The 18,622-nt window shown below is 35.2% G+C and overlaps 1 protein-coding gene across 1 annotated transcript in view; it reads right to left on the bottom strand.

Moving 5' to 3' along the window:
* Positions 1–649: 649 nt before the first annotated feature.
* The window catches only part of Brf (Brf RNA polymerase III subunit), a 47,582-nt gene continuing 29,609 nt past the window's right edge, over positions 650–18,622 (bottom strand). The window contains exons 6-15 of the mRNA XM_076799132.1: positions 6,710–6,859; positions 6,346–6,439; positions 6,145–6,277; positions 5,944–6,040; positions 5,565–5,720; positions 5,411–5,490; positions 3,690–3,927; positions 1,375–1,546; positions 1,077–1,258; positions 650–927 (exon numbers count right to left, since the gene is read on the bottom strand). Coding sequence (XP_076655247.1) covers positions 782–927; positions 1,077–1,258; positions 1,375–1,546; positions 3,690–3,927; positions 5,411–5,490; positions 5,565–5,720; positions 5,944–6,040; positions 6,145–6,277; positions 6,346–6,439; positions 6,710–6,859 — 1,448 coding nt within the window. The 3' untranslated portion in view covers positions 650–781. The remainder of the gene's footprint in view (positions 928–1,076; positions 1,259–1,374; positions 1,547–3,689; positions 3,928–5,410; positions 5,491–5,564; positions 5,721–5,943; positions 6,041–6,144; positions 6,278–6,345; positions 6,440–6,709; positions 6,860–18,622) is intronic.

Here is an 18,622-nt window from a genome sequence, read left to right as displayed (position 1 = left end):
TGCGAGTGTCGATATGTTATGTTATCGATACGTCGTACCGTGTAGTCTTCGTTGCAGCGTCTTCTTGGAATCGACGATACAACAGAAACAAGAGTGAGTCTTTGAAAAACCTCGAACTGGCTGGACGTGAAAACAGATTACTATCTCCTCCTCGCCTAATAAACGGATTACAGTTTTCTACTACAGTCCACCTTTATTCTAAAATTATGCCTAAACTACGCGGCCATCTACGCGACAATATGTACAGACAAATTGCAAAGTAATAGCATTGGCATATGTTGGTTAATAACTTTTTAATAAACATCTAGCAACTTGTGAAGGTTACTCATGAGGGGGACCTTGACAACATATGTCAAAGTCAAGGTCATTGGAGCTGGGTCTACTTAGTAGTATTTACCGCCCCATCTAATCGAACAGTTTTGTGTTTTGTCCGAAAAATCTGAGATTTAGGTTCGCACTGTCGATTAATTAGTCTTAGTTGCTTGCATACATTGTATATTCTATGTTTTGTCACAAAACAAAATAGCGGAACCGAATTACAACCGAAACTTGGACTGAAATGCAGAACCCAAAATAACAGTTATAAAACCGATTTAATATCGTTTCTCAAGAACCAAAACCCTAACTGATATCCTCCTCATAACAGTTATAATATTATTTCGGTTCTTCATAATTGCTTCGAGATCCAAAACCGAAATTACCACCGTTTTCAATCCCTGATTTTATTATATCTAATAGCGTTATAATCACAATAAATAATAGTTTATAAAATTATAAATACTTAATAGTCTTCCTCATCATAACCATATCCATAATCATTTTCTTCTTCTGATCCATGCTGTTCAAGCATTTGTGCGACTGTCATTTCTGTAGCATCAACGTCAGCATCTACTTCAGCATCCTCGTCAATGTAATCATCAGTTTCATCTAATTTATACAAATAATTTCATTATTCTGACATTCTTGAGAGAAATGCGTTACATTATTGTATATACAAAATCATTTATAAAGATTTAAATTATGCAAACTGCAAATTCTTTATATGTATTTTGTGTTAAATCTACATATGTACCTACCCATATCGCAAGAGTCTGTCTTTGAAAGTACAGATGCCATTATGACTTTGGTTTCTTCTTCAATAGATGTTTGTGCAATTTCTTTCTTTGTTACATGTACTTCCTGTTGTTTAATTAAACGAGACCTTCTTCTTGATGTCACAGGTTTATCTTCCGATTTCAGTGGACTAAGAAGCGTAAGACTAGAATAATATAAAATTCATTATTGAATTGTTTATTATATAAAAAAGTAACGAAAAATAATACGAAAGAGTTCTTTTACAATTATATCTGTTCTTATTATATATACTATACTCACGTTTTACTAGAACTTGAAGCATTATCCATTTCTTGTTTGGTGTAAGTAAGTTCTCCAGTTTTTTGTAATTCCTTGCTTGATGTGTTTACAGTGACATTTAAACTTTTTAATACTTCATAATTAATTTTGGACGAAATTTTCTTTTCTTGTAACATTTTTTCTATTGCTTCTCCTATAAAAACAAATAATTGTTTAAATAAAAATAAACAAATCTTAGCTGTATTAACTTCTTCAATCATATAATGGACGATTATTATTATACTTTTTATTATTATAACGTGCATTGTACGTTAGTTTTAGAGTTTAATCTAAAACTTGCGTATACAGGGTGGCCCACATAACTCTGAACAGCTCAATATCTCGAAAACTATGCCATCGATTTTAAAGTTCTTAGTCTTAAATTGCATGGAACTGAAGGGCCTTTCTGACTACATAAACGTGAAGTGGCCTCCCTTCCCCTTTAATGGGGGAGGGGAGGTACCTTTGTAATTTTAAATGGAATCCCCTATAAAATGTTACATATTTAGATTCTACCGGAAAAAACAAGTCAATTTTGTCTGAAACATTTTTTTGTCAGATAGTTCCATGATGAGATATAACAGTTTGAAGTTTCGAGTTGTAGGTACTTGAAGCGCTCGGAAATAGCGTTATGGAATTATACGCGCTTAAGTCCTTTGCTTATTCATGAAGAAACACAAACAATAATATTTACAATGAAAGTTGTTCTAACATTTTTTAACATTTCGGGAGTCACTGAAGCGCAAGCGTCACGTATTCTTTGTTTCATATCCTCTTTTGTCGTCGGTGGTTCAAACATAACTTTGTCCTTTACATATCCCCATAAGAAAAAATCTAATGGTGTTAGATCGGGGGATCGAGGAGGCCATTGACGAGGTCCCCCACGACCTATCCATTTGTTCCCAAATTTTTCGTTCAAAAATTGCCTGGTGATGATTGCAAAATGTGGAGGAGCGCCGTCTTGTTGGAACCACATTTCTCTTCTAACGTGCAGTGGCACATCTTCCAAAAGCGCAGGCAAATGATTTTTTAAGAAATCACAATAACTTGCAGATGTTACAGTTTCTTGAAAAAAAATAAGGTCCAATCACAAAATCTCCTATTAGGCCACACCAAACATTTAAAGACCATCGATGTTGAAAGGGAACACATCGCATCCAATTTGGGTTTTCCACGGCCAATAATGCAGATTATGTCTATTTACATGCCCTGAATTCATAAAAGTGGCCTCATCGGAAAAAAGTATTTTGCACAAAAAGTCATTTTCCACAACACCCTGCAGCCACTCACAAAATCTTACGCGGTGATCGTAATCTGCTATCGAAAGCTCTTGTGATAAAACCATGTGATATGGATGATACTTTTGCCGTTTCAAAATTCGTTGAATTGATGAACGACTAATATGTGATGTTTGTGCAAGTGTACGTTGACTAATATGAGGATTTAATGTAATTGCAGCAAGAATACTGGCACTATTATTTTCATTACTGACAGCTTTAGGTTTGTTGCGAGTTTTTTTTTACACAATTCACCGTGCTCGCGAAGCCGCTTTTCTAAATTATGAAATGTTGCATGACATTTTTTGATCCCATAACGTTCAAAAAACACCTAACGTTAATAACATATTCACTTCTGTGTCAAAAGTAGCCATAATCACAATGTTACTACTTGAATAACAGCTCTAAACTGAAAACGTTTTCATAGATAAGTGAGTCAAACTCAAGAATTGTAAATATTATTGTTTGTGTTTCTTCATGAATAAGCAAAGGACTCAAGCGCGTATAATTCCATAACGCTATTTCCGAGCGCTTCAAGTACCTACAACTCGAAACTTCAAACTGTTATATCTCATCATGGAAGTATCTGACAAAAAAATGTTTCAGACAAAATTGACTTGTTTTTTCCGGTAGAATCTAAACATGTAACATTTTATAGGGGGTTCCATTTAAAATTATAAAGGTACCTCCCCTCCCCCGTTAAAAGGGAAGGGAGGCCACTTCACGTTTATGTAGTCAGAAAGGCCCTTCAGTTCCATGCAATTTAAGACTAAGAACTTTAAAATCGATGGCATAGTTTTCGAGATATCGAGCTGTTCAGAGTTATGTGGGCCACCCTGTATATAATGTACATGCATGCAAATAGAATAAGATAGAAGGGTTTTGTCAACATTCAACTGAAGTGTACTTTTTCAGTCATCGTAATACCAATGACATGATTTTTTTAATAAACTCATTTTTTAACAGTTTTTTAAAAATGTAAAACAAATTTTTTGAATTCATCTTTATGGTCATTGTTACCTGCAGTATTTGCTGGCGCCTGACTTTTATTACGTTTGGTGGTTCGCCGTCTTTTCTTTTCTGGCTTGCCCTCTTCTTTTTCCTTTTGTCGCCTTTCTTCTTTTTCTTTCTGTTGAGTTAAATATTCAGAATTCACTCTATTCCATAAAGTATGCTTAAACTGCGCCTCCTTCTCCGACATGATGTAACTATCTAATTCGTCGTCGTCCAAATCGGCAATGTCGATTTCACCGGAATTCTAAAACAGTATATTCTATAATACTATACATATACATAAAGAATAACACTTCCATCATCGCTTCATTCATGTCGATAACTATGTATATTTCATATCATTGCAACAAATACATTACAAAAATTAAGGAAAGCTCAAGGTGGAAACCTGGTTTACAAATTTAAAATTTTCGTTTTTTTTTACATAAATTGATAGTAATACTCATCAAAGTTTTGGAAAAATCCAATTTGTTTTTGTTGTTACGTATGGAGAAGTTTCTTTGCCTTTATTTCGATTAGAATTTTTCTAATCTCTTTCCTCAGAACGATAAACCTGTCAACCGACCCCTGTGTTTATAGAAGGGATGATTATGCTGTGGCTGGATACAGGTGGCACAAATCATGATTCAGTGACAATACGATACGATTTTCTAATATGAAAATCTTGAGAGCATTTCTTTCAGAGGTCTATCAAGATTGTATCTAACCTTTGTTTAACTTTATAAACAGAGACTCAGCTGTGAACCTTCAACTCATTAGAAACGAGCAAATACGAGAACGCGACCCTAGAATAAAAACAGACAACATCTCTCATTTTGAGGATATATAAACCCGTTCATTTTCATCCTCTTCGGTTCAGAATTGTGTAGTCTCGCGTAGAGTCACGTCGTGCCGCATTCGTAAGAGTCAATCCAACTGTGATTGGTCTAAAGTCCCCTCCGAATCAAGTTAACCTTCTACACTTCGGTAACAATACTATTTAGCATTCAACAATTGCTTTGAGATCCCGCATTGCTAGTGCGTCAACACCGTGCACCTTAGGTAACAATACCTTTATTGTGCACTTACACTCAATTTACCCTGTAACTACCCTCAGGGGCAAGCTAAAGGGTTGAAATTTTACTCAGAGGGGTTTTTCTTGGTCAGCTTTCGAATGGTTTAACAGTCATTGAAAAACCTCTAAGGGCAGTTGTAACCATCTTAATCGGCTAGGCCCTTTCTCCTACCCAGTGGTTCCTCAATTTCGCATTGGGTTCGTCCACGAAAACTATACCATCCTAACAGTCCCCTGGTTTTGCATCATGTTTGTCCGCATCCTACAGCTCCCTGATTTGGCATCAGGTTCGTCTGCAAGTCATCTAACCTCCGAACGGCACCCAATTTCGCAATGGGTTTGTCCGCACTGTTGTACAACCTCCTAGCAACTTCCCGGTTTCGCACCGGGTTCGTCTGCATTTGACTCCATTCGTAGAGGTACTTTGTGTCAGGTTCATCTTCGATGTCTATAATCCTAGCGGCACCCTGATTACACATCAAGTTTGTCTGTGTATCTAACTAAAAAGTCGAAACCATATTCCTGGGATAATAACCATTGCTCGCAGCCCTAGCTCGTAACATTGTTAACGAAAAAGATTCGTCAAAATCACCATTATTCCAGCATTTTCAACCAGGTTTGCCCCTTAAGCTGCTTCCTCCAACAAAAATTGTAGGTAGAATTTTGTACTCACGGTATCGAACGTTGTATTTGCTTGGTCCTTTCCATCATTTTCTCTTTCAGTTGTTGATATTATGGAAGCTATATTTGGACCTTAAAATAATTCCACAGATTACAAATTTTCTGACATAACAGTGGCAATTTATTGTAAATCTTTTATTACTTACCAAGACCAACAATCAAATTGCTGTTACTACTATTTATCTCAGAATCGTGAATTTCACTGTCGGGATCATCGACGTTATTTTCAACACAGTGTTTAATTATATCTAAATTACTTTCTTGCAGAAATCGTTCCGTGTCTTCTCTCTCTATAGATTCAGCTGAAAGCACGCAAAAAAATCATCAGATTAATAATATTCTTTAAAAGATTCACTTACGTAAATGATAAAATATGTATTTTCATATTCAATATTTTTTAAACAAGTGCAGTAATTAAAAGTTTTTTAAATTTAATGTAGTTTTTACAATAATTATCTTGTTGTCAATAAAATGCGGTTATTTTCTCTTAATCATTTATTAAGGATAACAGCTGGTGTTAATTACCGTTTTTCTGCTTTCTTGACCGTCCTACCTTACGCTGTTCTAAATGTTTATCAATTTCAGCTTGCAATTCATTTATCTCTGTATCTATATTTTCTAACTGTAAAAAGAAATTGAATTCATAGTTTTACCTCATATAAATCTATCGTATATTTGTATTCACATGTACAGTCTGTATAATAAAAAGCTCTTATACACATATACCCTTTGCAAGCGCTCCCTGTCTTTTTTTCGTGCAGCTTTGAAAGCTGGCGGATCTTGTTCCTCCTCCAAATCGACTGTCATAAATTCTTCGAGAGTTAATGCGCTAGACGGAGTATCACCGAATTCTATAAGCCTAAATGTAAAAGCAAAAACTGAATTAGAATATGTGACAAGTTTGTCAGAAAGACACACTCTAATTACCTTTTCCGCAACGTGGTTTCATGTACTTTAACAATTTTTATGATATCTGCAGGTGACCTGTTGAACTCGTGTAACCGGGCAGCCATCAGCAAAGCTATTTCGTAAATAAATAAAGTTTGTTTAACTTAACTCTGGCTATTGTTTTATTTGTATTTTTTAAAACTTAAAATATAAAAGATTAAAATTATATTTGTTCAATTACTTCAAAATTAAATGTTCATAAAAAATGCAATAACATTAAAGTACAACTCACATAAATTCAGAATTCTTTAACAGTTACATTAAATAAAATAAGATCAGTTTATAGAACAAAACCAGTTGCAATATTATTTATCAATTTGATTACTTTCGAAAGTATTCATACCTGCACCACAGAGACCAGACGGTTTACGTCCACTGTGAATACTATCCCTCTTCATCCTTTGGACAACTCGTATAGCAGTCATAGATACTTCGTGGGTTTTATCACCAAATTCCAGTTTATTTGCAAATCTCATAATGTATAAACATGGATCTATAATAAATAATACTTATTCGCCACATAGTTGAATGTATAATTATTCCTATACATATACACAAAATGATTAGCGTAAGTTGATTACCTCGGAAGTCATTAATTTGCTTTAAGATTTAATTTGTTAGTACAAACTTGTTACTATAAGCGAATTTGGTTTCATACTTGAGTTTTATACTTTTTAAGCGACCTATTAAATATACTCCTAATCTCGGATGGTTTTTCAAATATTGGAAGTGGAGCCTAATTTACTAATTTCATAAACTGGATTTTTTTTATTTTAATCAATAATGGCATACATCGAGATTATATTCCCAAAGTTTGAGGCAAAAAAAAAAAATTGTTATAGATACAGGATACAGCTCATCATATGCACAGATAATTCCGACATACAGGGTGGGGCACTATAAACAGGTCACCTGAATAACTTGCTTGCTTTTGAAGATAGAAGAAAATGCATCAGACCAAACTTACTTGATATCGAGGCGCTCATAATCTGATGTCATTAATTTTTTTATAGGTGGAGACGTCAAGGTGGAGGTCAACTCTGTTTTTTTTTTAATGGAACGGTATGGTTTTCTATTTACATTCTGATAGTGTGTTTCAAGACGAATAGAATGACCTATTATGAAGGTCATTCAAGGTCATGCAAGGTCAACTGCAATAGAAAATAAAGAGTCTCAAATCACTCTTCAAATACTTCTGTGTCTTCTCTGGTTGTTGGCATACCGTTCTTGTAAGTGTCACGGCCCGATAAGACCAAGACACCAACCCTCGCAATACGTCACCAGGCCCAAGTTCACGACTAACTCAACGCCCAACACTTTGACCCATTAAACAGTCCCAAACCTTTGTACCTCAAACAAGATTACCTGTTAGTATATAAGACCCCAAATAGAGACTGCAAGAGAGGTTTCTGAGATGGGTGCTAGGGGTAGAGAGGTGCACGCCGGGATACATGATAAGGGAAGAGTTGCAGAGGGAGTTGTTGAGAGGGAGGGCGGGGTTCAGAGCATGGAGCTACGAGAAGAAGCTGCGGGAGGGAAGAGGGGGGGAGTTAGCAAGGATGTGCTTAGAACAGGTAAGAGGCAGGGGTAGAAGGGGAGGGGAGGTAGGTGGGTGGGAGAATGAGAGAAGACGTTTCTGGGGAAAGAGAGGATGGTCAGCAGAGGAGGCAGAGGTGATGATGGAGGAGAAGACAGAGTTAGTGAGTGGAGAGTTAGTAAAAAGGGAAAGGAGGAAGCAGCAGGAGGAGAGATGGGAAAAGATAAGGAGAGCGAGATACAATGAGTGGTATGGGAGGGTCAAGGGAGAGGGGATACCAGGATATATGAGGAAAGGGTGGGTAGAGAGTAGATGGCAAAGAGTAGCTAGATTTAGGTTGGGTAATGAGATGAGAGGTGGAAGGTATTGGATGGAAGAAGAGGAGAGAAGGTGTAGGGTCTGTGGGTGGGGGATGGAAACGTGGGAACATGTGTGGGAGCTGTGCTGGGGAGGGGATGAGGGAAGGGGTTGGCAGGGTAGGGTAGGGGAGGTGTTAGGAGATGAAGGAGAGGGAGAGGAATGGATGAGGAGGTTAGAGGAGTGGAGGGAAGAGGCGCGGGGGGGAGCAAGGTATGAATGCTTAGGAATGGAATGAATGAGTGCAGCCGGAAGAGGAGGGCCAGGGGGTAGGGAAAAGGAGGGGTGAGAGGTAGGGGAGGGGGGAGTTGAGAGTATGAGTGTGTGTGTGAGAAGTAAATCGGGAACGTGGCGTAAGCAAGAGTAAGAACTCTCTCTCTCTCTCTCTCTCTCTCTCTCTCTCTCTCTCTCTCTCTCTCTCTCTTATGGATGCGAGTTAAGTTAAGTTAAGTTAAGATAAGTTAGGTTAACTTAGGTTAAGCATAGTTTAAGTTTTAGGTTAAGAGTTAGGTTAAGAAGAGAGGTGTGGAACGGATTGTAACCCCTAGGGGAACAATAAATGATACTAGAATATAAGACCCCAAATACATGTTTCGAGTCAGTCGACGATTACTTCTGCTACGGCACGTCTCGCTCATTCAAGTTTCAAATAAAAGTAACTTCGTATTCTCGAAATCTTTGAGTACTAAATCGCGAAACCGAAATGCGGCGTTCTTTTACAAAACCACCCATTTCACCGTAACATAAGTATTGATATGGGTCACCGAACATAAATATAAACGTACAATCACATTGTATGCTTGCCTGTATCCAGAAATGTTATTAGTAGTTTGACTACCGGCTAGAGTACGGCTTCGTAATATTCAATCTGAGTGTTCAATTTTCAAGAATGCGTTACACAATAGCAGAGAAAGTGGAAATGGTTATCATTTATGGTGAATGTCATAGAATTATGAGGAAATCGGTGCGCGTGTATAGTGAAAGATTTGCCGATCGTAATAGTCCTTCACTTTCTGTCTTTGCAAACATTATATTATAAAAAAGTTTCAATCGAGCCAAAAAAGCAACTGATGATGGAAACACGATAAACATTTTAGCAATTGTAATACAAAATCCACATGTTGGTACGAGGCAACTTGAACACGAGAATGGCATCAGTCGACGAAGTATTTTGCGAATACTTAAAGTTAACAAATTTCACCCATTCCACATTTCACTACATCAACAATTAAGTGAAAATGATTTTCAAAAACAGGAACCCGGGTTTCACGCCCACTCAACTCGAATGGAATAGTATTATTGGCAATATAGACTCGATGCGAAACGGCATTCTAATCGGTGATTTTAACGCTCACAATAAAAACTGGAATTGTCATGACTCAGATGCGAATGGTCTAAGACTTGGCAATGCTATTGATAGTGGAAATCTGTTTCTACATAATGAAAATTCCTATACACATATTGATTTATACAGAAGTTCCAAATCCAATATAGATCTTGTTTTGTCCACTATGAGTATCGCGGATTAAATTCGAGTAAAGGTGAGGAATGAGACCCTGGGCAGTGACTATTATCCGATTTATATAACAATAAATACGGAAAAGGAATACTACAAAAAAAAAATCGTTCAAAATTAAAACTACCCGCACAGATTGGTCGCGTTGGGAGTCAGTTTTGGAAAGCGAATATTTACTTTTCCTCAGCAGAGATTATGATCAATTATCTCCTAGCAAAAAGTATGAGTTCTTTGTTAATAGCATAACTAAGTCAATAGAGTCCATCACACCTGGAAAAAAAATATAAGTATAAGCGCAGGGCCTAGAAAAATCCAGTTCCTTGATGGGACATTGAATGCAGTAAAATCAAACGCTTAAGAAGGGCTTCCTACAAAAAATGGATACACACAGGTAATATGCAGGATTTAATTGAATATAAAAAGGTGTGTGCCTTGGCGATAAAGACTTATAAGGAAAAGAAAAAAAAATGTTTTCAAGATTTCGCGGAAAGTATTAATCCTCAAATGGACGCTTCCTACATATGGAACAAATGCAACATTTTGCATTTATTTAATTTGGTGAACTTAACATTGCAAGTAGACGAGGCTATGACAAACAAAAAGGAGGTCCTGGTGGTTTTCCTAGATGTTTGCGGTGCTTTCGATAATGTTAATAGCGAAGTGCTGCTCTCCAAAATGGCAATGATGGGTTGTTCATTGAAGCTGATTCAATTTGTTAAATTTCTAATACACGAAAGGTACATCTATGCTGAAAAATTAAAAGACCACTCTAGACTTGTTAGTAAGGGAGTTCCTCAGGGTGGAGTGCTCAGTCCAGTCCTTTATATAATTTAGGCGACGAACATCATGAAAAATCTGCCTAAGAGTGTTACAGTGTCAATGTTCGCGGATGATATTGCAATTTACTCAATAATTTCAAATACAGAAAAAGGATGTAAGTTAGTTGAAAGAGCTCTGAACATTATAAGCAACAATCTGTTGGATATAGGCTTGGAGCTAGCTCCTCACAAAACGACCTTATTACATTTTAACAAAAAAAATATTCGACCTGGAAAAGTTTAAATCAAAATTGGAGAAACTGTAATTAAGTCTAGTGAATCAGCCTGTTTTTTTTTTTTGGTGTTATATTTGATTACAAAACGTCATTTGACCTACATATAAGCAATGCACAAAAAAGATGTACAAGAGCTGTAAACATTGTTAAATTCCTTTGCGGGACGTGGTGGGGCTCTTATCCTGAGGTCCACATTACTCTTTATAAGAGCTATGTCCATTCTATTATAGATTATGCTGGCTTCGTTTACTTTCCAACTCGTAAAAACGCAATTGAAAAACTGGAAAAAATTCAATTCAGCGCAATAAGAAAGGCTCTGGGTTACAGAATTTCTACACCCACAAACATTTTGCTGGCTGAGTCAGGTTTACCATTGATTCAAGACTGTTTAAAGCACTCATGTTATTGTTATTTAAGTAAAATACTATCAAATAAGAACTCGTCAACCTTCAAAGCTATATCAAGGTATCACAGAGTAAGTAGAAAAAATAGAACTAAACGTAAACGAATTTTGCTACTGTGTATTGAAGAACTCCTAAAGTCAAGAAAGTTAATTGAGACGCATGATTACTTTAATGTGTTTAGTCATGATTTTAAAACTATAATGACATCAATCCCAATAAACGTAGAATTTGACAAAGGATTGGTGAAAGCAAGTTGTCCGAATGGACAAGAGCTGGAAGAAGAGCTGTCAAAGAACAATGCCACAGCAATATACAGGGTGAGTCACCTAACGTTTGCACCTCAAATATCTTTGTTGTTTCTAAAGATACGTAAAATATGGTAAGGACAAAGTTGAATGGTACAATGGGGCTGACACGATGCCATAAAAAAATCTTGTTTTTATGTAATTTTTTTAGAGATATCAAGGTCACCTTGACTTTTTAAAATAGAACCACCCTTTTTTAAACACCTACAATGATAGTCCCTTTCAAAATAGAATTAACTTTTGTCAATGGGGATTGCTTCAAAATCATTCATTTTTTTCTAATGTCTTGTTTACGGACGAAGCAACATTCACTAATCATGGCCCAATTATACATTTATAAAATACAGGTATTCTGCTTCCATATTTTAATTTCATACGTTTTGTCTGTCTGTGACCTTGAATGACCTTGGAATAATTATTGTCACTGAATTCCTAATGAAAGGGACTATCATTGTAGGTGTTTAAAAAAGGGTGGTTCCATTTAAAAAAGGAATGGTCACCTTGATATCTCTAAAAAAATGACATAAAAACAAAATTTTTTATGGCATCGTGTCAGCCCCATTGTACCATTCAACTTTGTCCTTACCATATTATCCGTATCTTTAGAAACAACAAAGATATTTGAAGTGCAAACGTTAGGTGACTCACCCTGTATACAGATGGAAGTAAAATGTCTGACAGAGAGTTTGTGGGCACGGCGTGTATTTGTTCTGAGATTAATATGGAAATTAAGAGAAATCTGAGCAATAGGGATTCTGTTTTCACTGCGGAATGTATGGCTTTAAATTACGCTTTAGATATTGCTGTTAAAATATGGATTGTAAATTCGCAATTTTTTCTGATTCACTAAGTGCCTTACAAAGCCTTATTAGCTGTAAAGTCAGAATCAAAACAAATAGTATCATACTCGAGATAAAAAGGAAATATAATATTTTGTTAAAAAACAATCACAACAGCAATGGCATTAAATTTTATTGGATCCCCTCCCATAAGGGTATTCAAGGTAATGAAATTGCGGACAGTCTAGCTAAATCAGCCACAGAAACCTGCAGTGCCTCAACATTACTAATCCCATTTACTGACTTGTATGAGGAGTTCAAGAGAAATGCGCATATACAAACCAAAAGACTATAAAAGAGCAAGGCTTGATGAAGGGGAAAATATTTTTCAGCCAATATTATACTGGAAGGTCTAAGCCATGGTTTAAACACGAACGGCTCTCACGAGAATTTATTGTAACTATTAATCGGTGCAGAGCCGATCATTATAGTCTTAATGCGTCTCTATTTCGTGTAGGAATTGTTAGTGACCCGAAATGCGACTGCGGACATAGTAGTTAGGATATTAATCATATTGTTTGGCAATGTAGCCTCTTCGATTTCCAGCGATCTGGGCTAATTCAGCAGTTGCGTGAAGTTAACCTTCAGTTGCCCTTAAGCTTGAAAATGTTGGTTGCCCGACCCAATATTGGGGCTTGTCTTCTTATTTTTAAGTTCTTGAAAAAATGTAATCTGCTAATTTGATTTAATTTAGTGTGGACTGTGTATGTATGAATGTGTATATATATGTATACTGTAAATTGTCTCAGTGCAGCAGAAATAGATCTCGACTGAGATCGGAAATGCTTAAATAAAACAAAAACGTTTACACTTTTGCGAATGGGGCCTACGGAAACTGCAAGACGATCAAATGTTCTTGAATAAAATTTTGTTTACGGATGAGGCCACATTTACAAACCACGGACAAGTTAACTGTCACAACATGCATTACTGGTCAGTGGACAAGTAGAGTAGAGTAATAGTCATAAACACGAGAGAATCTTAAAAAACGTTTTGCCAGAATTGTTAGAAGACATTTCACTGGACAAGCGACAGTCCATGTGGTTCGAACAAGACGGACGCCCTGCTCATTCAGTACGAAATGTTACAGAATTACGGAACAGGACATTTGAAGGTCGTTGGATTGGTCGATCAGGAAGTAATAAATGGCCATCACGTTCCCCAGACCTGACATCACTAGATTTTTATTTGTGGGGAAAATTGAAAGAACAAGTGTACCGCGAAAAACCAACAACCGCAGTTGATATGCAAGAACGTATAAAAAGAGATTGCTCTGTAATAGATACAACTGAAATTTGTCAGGCAGTATCATCAGTATTGCAACATTTTAGATTATGTCTCCGTGTTCAAGGTCGTCATTTTGAACACTTGAAGTAGCAGTGAATACGTAAATAACATGCTACATGTAAATCGTCGTAGTGTTGGAAGAGTGCTTTGAGACACTTTATTTTCTATTGCAGTTGACCTTGCGTGACCTTAAATGACCTTCACAATAGGTCATTGTATTCGTCTTGAAACATACTATCAGAATGTAAATGAAAAACCATACCGTTCCATTTAAAAAAACAGAGTTAACCTTCATATCTCCTTGACGTTTCCACCTATAAAAAAATTTATGACATCAGATTAAGAGCGCCTCGATATCGAGTAAGTTTGGTCTGATGCATTTTCTTCTATCTTCAAAAGCAAGCGAGTCATTCAGGTGACCTGTTTATAGTGCCCAACCCTGTATAAGGCAATTTGAAATTTTAATTCATAAAATAACAATTTCCAAGTACTTAAAGTTAAAAGCGAGTATACATATGCATATACATACAGAGATTGCCATAAAAATCATGAACTGTTTCAATCAACTTAATCATTGAGATTTACGATTTTATTGATATCAGTGTTTTTAATAAAGGCTATTATGGAATTTTTAAAAATATACAGTCTTAGGACATCAATAATACATAAATAATACAAAAATCATTCAGCGAAACCGATGGCCCCTACAAGAGACATCATTTAAGTGCAACACGCTGATTTTAAAATTTGCCAAATATTGAATACGTAGACGAGGTTTGATAAAGAAATATGCGGAATTTGTCAACAAAGAATTTGCTAGCGTTTACTAAAACAGTAGAATTTACATACAGTGAATTCTCGTTGTATGACAGTGCCAATCTTACGTTTCCAAGTCAGTGGAAAAACTCACACCACCGCGGTGAGTGTCCGAAGCTCGAGAGCCGTCGCGGCCACAACATTGTCGGCTATATCGGTGTAAGAACAGAAGACCACTACTAATCCAATTACAAAACTTCTGTTAGGCTGCTTTTATTCACTTTGCACGCTGTATTTTTGGAATTCACTTTTATTACTTTTTTACACGCGGTTTGCAACCGTCTCGCACGCTGGTTCGTTTGCTTCTCTAAAAACTACACGCACGCGTCTCTACGTTCTATATTTTCTTTCGCTCCTTCACACGTATTCACTCATTCTTTCTCTCTTTCTTCGCGCTCATTTGTTCATACTCGCTCTCTTTCTTCACGCTCATTTGTTCATCCTCGCTCTCTTTCTACATGCTCACTTCACGCGTACTGACACATTCTTTCTCTTTCTCTCTTCACGCTCACTTCACGCCGCTACACTTCTTTATTTTTCGTTATTTTTTTTTATGAAACTGTTACCAACATATTCGTAGCATTTTTCTGGTTAAAATGAAACCAAATATGATATAATTCCGATGATATTTACGTGTATAATGAACGATGAAAGTTACTTCCCATTACAATTAGATCAACGGAAAATTAGTGTAAATGTGATCCGAATCATATCGCGTTTGGTATCATTTTAATCAGAATAATGCCACAAATATATTGGTGAAAGTCTCATAAAAAAATAGTTAATAATAAAGAAGTTAAATTTTTCATTTAAAGGCCTGCGCTCACGCGGGCTCACGCCGGCGCACAGTGGGCAATTTGGACGAAATCGGATTCAAAATCAAGGAACTTTCGATAGGAATGCGGTAGAGCGATGAAATTTTTTTTTAATGAAAGCTGAAACTTAGTAGAATATGGGAAAAATAGAGAGATTGTGGTCCGAACGTTTTTTAACCTCGAGAAAATTCGTTAAACGCGCACAAATTCAAGAAAATGTTAGTTTTTTCAATACCACGCCCGGAAAAAAATTTTTTCTAACATGCTATACATCATTTCCCATAGATTTTTTCACGCTGATTTCAAATCTGGTCTCAAAATTTGCCTACGACCTCAGGATTTTGCAAAAAATAGATTTTTGTGACGAAAAACTAATGAAGTCATTTTTTCGTGAAAATGATTTTATAACACTCTAGTTTGAAGGTATATTGTATTTTCATATATAAAATTGAATAAAAGTAATAATAATGACGTATTTGAACGATTTGAATTACTTACGGAACATGAAGCGCTTCACATCTCGTCACGACTTGACGTATCGCTATTATTGCTACTGGCACTTTCTGCAAACTGTCTGTGGTTGTAATGTAGTATAAATTAGATATCTATTGTCCATAATTATATTTTCATTTACAGAGGAAGTAAGGTAAGTATTTAATCTTTTTAACTTACGCATTTTCTTCGACGAAGTTTCTACATTCTGCTGCTATTTTCTTTCTTCGGTACAACTTTAATCGATCTTTTAGTAATATGATAGAAATTTTCGGGTCGGTTAAGTGCATTGCGCGATTAAAAACATCTAAGATTCTATTTTTTCGACTATTTTGTCGTGAGTGAAGTATCATGTTTTTTCTGTACAGTTTATGCCACGATTCATTTGCATCTTCTGAATAATAAGCTATTGGCAATAGAAACTGTTTTGCTATTTCGCAACCATGCTTTAATAACTTATGCAAGGTAGGACTCATTCGAGCCCATGGAAATAATGTATAATGAAAACAATATGTCTCCCAACAGAATTCTTCGAGCTCTTTTATTTTTAAGGGTTGCTTGCATTTGAAGACTGATAATATTGTAGCAATATTTTTTATAAATTGCACGTCGATCTCCAAAGCTTCTGCAAATATTGTCGGATTTTCGAAAATATAATTATGGACAATAGATATCTAATTTATACTACATTACAACCACAGACAGTTTGCAGAAAGTGCCAGTAGCAATAACAGCGATACGTCAAGTGGTGACGAGATGTGAAGCGCTTCATGTTCCGTAAGTAACTCAAATCGTTCAAATACGTCATTATTATTACTTTTATTCAATTTTATATATGAAAATACAATATACCTTCAAACTAGAGTGTTATAAAATCATTTTCACGAAAAAATGACTTCATTAGTTTTTCGTCACAAAAATCTATTTTTTGCAAAATCCTGAGGTCGTAGACAAATTTTGAGACCAGATTTGAAATCAGCGTGAAAAAATCTATGGGAAATGATGTATAGCATGTTAGAAAAAATTTTTTTCCGGGCGTGGTATTGAAAAAACTAACATTTTCTTGAATTTGTGCGCGTTTAACGAATTTTCTCGAGGTTAAAAAACGTTCGGACCACAATCTCTCTATTTTTCCCATATTCTACTAAGTTTCAGCTTTCATTTAAAAAAAATTTCATCGCTCTACCGCATTCCTATCGAAAGTTCCTTGATTTTGAATCCGATTTCGTCCAAATTGCCCACTGTGCGGCGCACAGTGCGGACAAGTCGGCACATCTCACTACATTTTTATTTGACGATGCACGAAAATTTCCTTTGGCAGAACTCTTTATTAGCAGGAAATACATATTATTATTCATTTAAACATCATTTAACAATTTTTTTTTTATGCATAAAAATAATTTTTTTTTTCAACTTATTAATTCTATTGTTAAATTTAATTTTTTGTGACTAATTACCATTGCATATGCATTAGTAACCAAATTTAGATTTTTGTGAAAATATTTGACCATGGAGGCACTCTCTAAAGTGCCAAAAATCGAAAAATGTTATATTAACTATAAATGAGTGTGCAATAATAATTCTGTGGAATGGAAAGTTCTTACCAAGAAATATGCATTCTTTATACATTTAATAAAGTAGATTTATTTTTTGTACAAATTTTCAACGGTAGTGTTATTTGTTAATTGCATATAAAACTTCAAATTAACATAAAACAAGAACGGCAAAAGATGTCCTGAGATTTATGCATATTCGGATACATTACTTATTATAGTTTAAGAATTTCATAGTTTTAGCTGCCACTTTTTGCGACTCTCAATTTTATAAACTTTTTAAGAAGTGTCCATACCTTTCCTTTAGGATCTATCGTGGAAAATTTGTTATTGTCTTTTTAAATATATTAGTTATATTGTTAAATTTCATTTTCTGTGAATAATTCACAATAAGTATATATTTGTAAACAAATTTGGTTGTAAAAAATTTTGCCGTTTGTTCGCCACAGTTACAGTGGCGAATTTTCCGGGAAAGTTCAATATTCGTGTATATCACGATATGAAATACATTTCTTTTGCGAAACATGCGTATTAGGATGGAAATTGTTAATAATAATCATATAATAACCGTTTTTATGCATAATACAATTTTGCAATAATTATATATCAATCATTTTTATGTATTTTTAATTTGTTTTTAATATATGTTTTATAACTATTGAAAAAGTAATAAGAATGTAAGGATAGATCGAAATGTGCAAGATCACGAGAGTCAATGATTTTGAGTCGCAATCAAAGTACTGAAAATGACTCGGATAGCGAAGCAGCAGCATGCTCGGATAGCATTTTGTTGAGTTTATTCATTTTATTCACTAGTATTATAATTTGTTTAAGTTTATTATTGTTAATTTTACATATGGTTCATTTATTATTAATTTTGTTCTAAACTTGTTAGTTTTTAAAAATAAATTTGTTAATTTTTAATAATAAATTTTTTTTGTTAAAATTATAAACTATATTGGTAAATATAATTGTCTGTAAAAAATTTCCTCTATATATGCATTAATATTCTTCATTAATAATTAATTTTCTTCACAAATAAAAAATTGCTTAGCACACCTAAACACGTGTAACCTTTTCAACAACCAACAACAGACTAAGCATTCAATATGGCCACCTATGTCAACATACGTTAAGGACAACTGCACCGACACAACAAAAACATATTGTAGAAATTAGACCTATACAGCCCGTGAAATTTACAAATTCCGCGTATTTTTTATCAAACCTTGTATGTCTGTTTATCTGCAATGATTCACATCCAAAGGATGAAAACAGCTC

Source organism: Halictus rubicundus, chromosome 13 (assembly GCF_050948215.1).
Source record: "Halictus rubicundus isolate RS-2024b chromosome 13, iyHalRubi1_principal, whole genome shotgun sequence".
In the NCBI taxonomy this organism is placed as follows: Eukaryota; Metazoa; Arthropoda; class Insecta; order Hymenoptera; family Halictidae; genus Halictus; species Halictus rubicundus.
Note: the sequence above shows the minus strand (reverse complement) of the source record. Positions and strands in the feature narration are given on the sequence as shown.